We start from the raw sequence: 6000 nt of genomic DNA on the forward strand, positions 1-6000 counted from the left end.
TATGCCAAGTTAATAAATATCATGTAATTTAGGTACTTGCAGGAAAAGCCCTAATTTTTCTACCTTCTTATTGGGAGCAACATTTTCTCTTCAATATATCATGAAAACCACTTTCTAAAGCATCTGAAACTGCAAGTCCTTTAGAATTTTAATAATGCAAGTAGGCTTTATAAGTACACCAAAAGGCGGAAGGGTAGGGGTGGGGGAAGCTGTGGTTAATAATTAGTGACTGCTTCTGGAAACTATACATTCACATAAAATATTTGGTCAATTAAATACCTTTATTACTTTAGTCAATTAATAGAAATGACATATTCCCTAGTGTACAATGCATACATCATTGCCATCAGAGCTGCTATGAAACCATTCTAAACTCATCAAATACCTCTAACTATATTCCTAATGCCTTCCCATAGCTATTTCTAAATGCTTTGGCCACTTCCCTACTATTATTCTTGACAAACATTTCATCTGTCTTGAGGTACAGGCCAATAACAAACCCTGGGTACGCAACAATTTTGCACTGATCAGTCTTAACCTTCATGTGAGTTTCCACAAATAAGGTATCCTGTTTTCTGACATCTACACAGAAACAGTTAACACCTAGTACTTTGTGCCAACCGCTGTTCTACACATGTTATATATAATAATTCTCAAAACAAGACTATGAGGTGGATACAAGGAGCTTAGTTAAAACACAGGGAGCAAGAGAGTTCACTTAGCCATTACTCAGCAATGATCAGTTTTTATCTAAAATGTCCACATGTGGTCAGAAAACTATCTGAACAGTCAATAAAACAAATACATGTTTCCTATAATTAAAACCTTTTTCATATGTAATAATACTGACTTCCTATCAATGGAAAACAAAACTTCTGTTCCCCTTCTGATTCATGTACCCCAAACTGGTTCAAATTTTATCTGCTAGTACGAGTTCAAAAGGAAGAGTAAATATAAATTTAAATGAACACCTTTCTTTTAGACTAGGCATAGCTAAATTGTTGGCTTCAATATCCAGATAAAGTGGGCTCAGTTAGGTCACAAAAGTCACAATGGCCACTGGAATCCTACCACCATTCTACGAGGAACTCGTTGGACTTTGTTGTTTTTTTTTTTTACCTTTCATCACCACTATTCAGAAAGCTTCCAGAAAGTTTAAAAAAGAAAAGTAAAATGGTCAAAAGCTGCAGAGTTTGTTAAGATTCCTTCCATTTGAAGAAAGGCTAAAGAGACCATACTAGGACTGAACCCTCTTGAGAAGGCGTGAAAACTTACATAATACACAGAGACCTAAAGCACCAATTAGCGCAAACTTACATGGGATTTTGTGAGAAGTGGTAAATTATGGGCAAAAACCACTATTGTATTTTCAGTGTAGTTCATATGAGGGCTTCGGACACCCACAAGATTGTATCTTGCGGGAAACTATTTAGAAAATGCTAAAATGGAGTCCAAATAGGTGTTGTTGTTATGCTAGTTAAAAAATATTAATGTATAAGCTATAATTGGTCTATTGGCAATCTGTTTTAGGAAAGAAGATTTGAGAAGACTAAGTTCACAGTCCTCTCGGGTTAACTTTTTAGGCCCTGTTTCTCACTTGATTTATGACACTAACATTCTAATGACATTCTCCAACTGTCCAGTTCAACCTTTGTGTTGTCGCTAATCACTGAAGTAATAGAGAATGAACCTTCAGTTGTTTGGTTCCCTGATCCTTACAGGATAAAGTCCAACCTGCTTAGCACTGCATATCTACCCTTGGTCCTTTTCTAGCTATTCTCCCAAATGCACCATTCACAGGTACGTGCTCTGCTCCCTTCATGATCTCCTGTCCCTGATCAAACACCTCTATCTCTGTGGTAGTCAAATCTCTAACCTAAGCTGTTGTGTCTTGACCCCTGCAGGTGCAGTCCTAATTTCCTCAAAAATGCCACGCAGTTTTGTATTTTTGTGTACTTGCATAGATCACCTCATGTGGCTGGAATGCCCTTCTCCCCACCTCTCCATTTCTTCTGTCTGATTAAATTCGTCCTTTAGGACTCAGTCCCATATTATCTGGGAAGCCTTCCTGACACTTTTCACCCTTGGGTAGATCAGATGCTCTCTGAACATTGCACTGTATTCTCCCGAAAGACTCTGAACTGCTTTACCACTTTCTAGCTGAGTGACCTTGGACAAGTTCATTACCTTTGCTTAGCCCGTTCTTCATATATACAACATCAGCATTCATTTGACATCACAATGAAATAATGAATGTAAAAAATCACTCTGTTGACAGTAAAGCACTACGCAAACTAACAATTTCATCATAAACCACAAGAACACACAGTATCCCAGGTGAATAAGCTTCAGTTGATCTAAGTGTAAGATTCACCTCTTGGTTTCCAGTTCCCTCTCCAAGGATGCCCTGGATTTTATTCAACTTTCTGACTCCACTAAGTCCTTCTGCTCCTATCTTCAAAGGAAAAAAAAAATCTATCGTGATGTCTAGGTCATTTGAAGAAAAGACTAAGTGGGAAGCTCCTGAAGGGTGAGGACTGTCCTTTTTTCCACTCTTCCCACTGCCTTTGCAAGAGGACTGGGTTATGCACAAATACTGGTAGAAATCACAGATGAATGAATGAGTGAATACAGCAAATCTTGTCCTTAGTGAGCATATAGTAATCAAAAGGAGTGATGTGACAGATCCCACATGGATTTGGCCTTGTGAAAATGGTGACAAATGCCTTCAACTTTATCTTAATGTGTAGTGAGAAATTAAATTTCCTGCTATGCTTATTTTATTTGGTGATTTGATACATGTTGTAATTGCTCTCTGAGTCACTCACGCTTAACATATGTTTTAACATTATTGGAATCACTAATGCAATTCAATACTTATTTTTAAAATATTTTCTGCACTAGGCCCTAAGAGAATACAAAGATAAAGGTGACAGACTTTGCCCATAAGACATTCAACATACAGAAAGGAAGCTAAGTCATCAATACATATAATCAATACAAAGCAGAATGTTATAAGATGTAGAGAAGCCCTAGGGCTAGTGACAGTCAACAAAGACATCTGAGTCAGGGCACTGGGCCCATAAAGAATATAACTATAAATTACAAATTACTAGGGGCCAATAGCTTCTGTTACTATAGAATATGTAACATATATTTCATATATAACATTTGCTACATGCAATGGCAGATTTCTGACGGCCTTCATCCTTAATCTAATTACAAACCTGATTGTGTTGTTCTCTAATGAATCAGGACTTAGTGTTAACACGTGTATTACACATGTAGGCCAAGCACACATCCAACCCCTGAGGTATATTGCTTCATTTAATCTCCACCTAAGAAGTAGGTTCAATTATCCCTATTTTAGAGAAGACGAAAACAAGGCATAAGCCTTGAAACTTTTCAAGGTTAAGAGGCAAGAATAAAAATACGTAAACAAGGACCTCAGAGAGAAAAAACGAGTATTCCACAAAAAGGGTGAGCAGATCCACTTGCCAGAACTGCTTCGAGCAGTGCTTTCCAGCTCTCCTGGACCCGGTGGGTACAACTCACCTCCTTTCCTTTCCCGCCAGGGATTAATTTTCTTTTCCTGAGTCCGTAAGTGAACTGTTGAATCTCGTGCAGATCCTCTCAAACACTCCCAACCCAGAGGACAGGCTGCTATTTAAATCACAGGCAATTCAGGGTAAATGAGACCGAATCAGATCCCCGGGTGAACAAAGCTCAGGTAGGATAACGAAATTAAACAGTTCGGGCTGGCCATCCGTTCCTGGATCACATCCAGAGGATGGCAGCAGCACCCGGCTTACCCAGGAGGCGCTACCCGGGCAGTATCCTCTCCTTCTGACCCCAGTCGCCTGGGGTTTTGCCATCTGCTCGTTTTACCCTTCACCTGCCGGCGCTGCCTGCACTGTCTCCATCCCTCTCCCACCAAACGCCAGGCCTCACGCGCCTCGCTTTTCCCTGGTCCAGTTCCAAATCCACCCGGGTGCGTGTCGCCCCTGCAGAGGCAGCCCGTCCCACTCCCTCTCCCGGCCGGCTACTCACGGTTCCAGTACACCGGGTAGCATTCTCCTTGGTTCACATCCACCTCGTAGAGGCCGCCCCGCACACACACCCGCTCGACGTTCACCAGCTCCTCCATCTCGCGCCCGTGCCCCGCAATGCGCGGGCAGAAGCCGCAGACGCGGTCCTCGTCGTCGTCCTCCCCGGAGCTGGAGGCCGGGCCGCACACATGGTCGCCGTCCGGGTCCTGGGCCTTGGCCCGGGCACCCGTGGCCTGCAGCAGCGTCCGGAAGGCGAGCTCGATGCGGAGCGAGTCGTAGCCGATGAAGGGCTTCCAGGTCTTCTTGTCTTCCTTGTAGAACCAGCGCACCTCCTCCGGGCCCAGCTCCGTCACCACCTCGTAACGGTGCCGGGCGGCCGTGCCGCCAGGCCGAATGCGCTTCCTCTCCCCGGGCCCCACTCCGGCTGCGCCGCCGCCCCCCGAGTTCGACGGGACCAGCGGCGGCTGCTGCGGCGGGTGCAGCGACAAGGAGCTGCCGCCGCCACCACTCTCGCCCTCGCTGTAGTAGCGCAGCGAGGAGCCCGACTCGGCGGAGCTGAAGTCATAGTTCTCGTCACTGAGGCAGGGGTCCAACGCCAGGTGTTGGTTGTGGTCCTCCGCGCCCGGCGCCAGGTGCAGCCTGGGTTCCCCGCGCAGCAGGGCAAGGGGCACCTCATCGTCGCCCGGGTCCCCAGCCGGCAGGTGGTCGAAGCAGCGGACGCTACCGCCGAACGCCGGCTCCGCATCCGAGCCCAGCTCCCAGGCGGCGCCGTCTCCGCCCCGGCCGTTACGCTCGGGGCTCCGCGGAGACCCGTAGCCCGGGTAATTCATGCTGTTGAGACGCCGCCGGCTGCCCGGCCCGGCGCCGAGCCGTGGCCCCTGGCGCTTCCGCCACACATTCAACGCCGCCGCCCTCTCCTCGGGGAGTTTTAATCTTTCAAATCCCAACCGGGGCTGCGGCGGTAGCGGCAGCGGCTCCGCCCCCCCCGAAGCCCGCGGCCGCCGCAGCCGCGTTCCGCCGGCCGCCTCATTGTCACGCAGCCCGACGTAGGCGGCGCTGGCCCCGGGCCCCGCCCCGCTTGCAGCGTGCGCCCTCCCGGAAGCCCCTTCTCGGCCGGCGCCGCGCGGGAGCTCCTCCTCTCGCCCCTCCCGCCGCCGCAGCCGGGTCAGCTCAGGATTCCGCAATTCCCTTCGCCTCCCCTCCTTACCTGCTGCGCCGCCTCAGCCCCCGCCCTTCTGGGGGTCAGAGCCCAGATTTGGAAAAGCTTTACCAGACTCATCCTTACAATCTGAGTCATGACCCCAAAAGTTTAAGTTGCCCGTCGAGATGACCCCCGGAAATTGGATTCTCCTGACTGATTTTGTGACCTTAGGCCCTCCTGCGACCCCAGCTGAACCTTATCAATCATCTGGTTCTGGTCCCTCCAGAATTGTCAGCCCACGAGAGGGCACTCCACCCCGATGCCCACTAATTCCTAACGTCGGAATCACCACTCCTACTCAAACCCAAGTGTAAACCTCCCTTCATATGCAACCTCATATTATTGCTTGTCTTTCAACACCTACTTTGTTTTCTCAGCCTTATTGAAGGCCCTTGTTGGAGGCCAAGTCTGTATGTCTCAACCTCTCCCACACAGTGGATGCACAATCGGTACAGATTATAATGTCAAATCCAGCCGGTTGTTATAGAGATTACTAGATTGGAAGCCAGAAAACAAGGCTCTAGACTTAGTTCTGAGAACCAACTGCAGGCAGGTCACTTAATCTCGATCTTTTTGGTTTCCTCATCTGTAAAAATTAAGTGATCATTGGACTAGATGACCTCTTAAAGTCTCTTCCAGCAATGGAATTCTGTGACCGTCAAGATTTCTTCCTGTACTCTAAGCATCTCTGATTCTTTAGCTCATTTTCTGGGATCAGATTAAACGCTGAGGCTCCCCTATGTGGTTCTT

The 6000-nt window shown here is 47.3% G+C and overlaps 1 protein-coding gene across 7 annotated transcripts in view; it reads right to left on the reverse strand.

Annotated features, from left to right (window-relative positions):
• Positions 1–5066, reverse strand: part of DDHD1 (DDHD domain containing 1) — a 70608-nt gene extending 65542 nt beyond the window's left edge. For all 7 annotated transcript variants that reach the window (XM_031453753.2, XM_031453752.2, XM_031453751.2 and 4 more), the window contains exon 1: positions 4051–5066. In XM_031453753.2, the coding sequence (XP_031309613.1) occupies positions 4051–4879 (829 nt within the window). In that variant the 5' untranslated portion in view covers positions 4880–5066. The remainder of the gene's footprint in view (positions 1–4050) is intronic.
• Positions 5067–6000: the final 934 nt, after the last annotated feature.

Source organism: Camelus dromedarius, chromosome 5 (assembly GCF_036321535.1).
Source record: "Camelus dromedarius isolate mCamDro1 chromosome 5, mCamDro1.pat, whole genome shotgun sequence".
Classification (NCBI taxonomy): Eukaryota; Metazoa; Chordata; class Mammalia; order Artiodactyla; family Camelidae; genus Camelus; species Camelus dromedarius.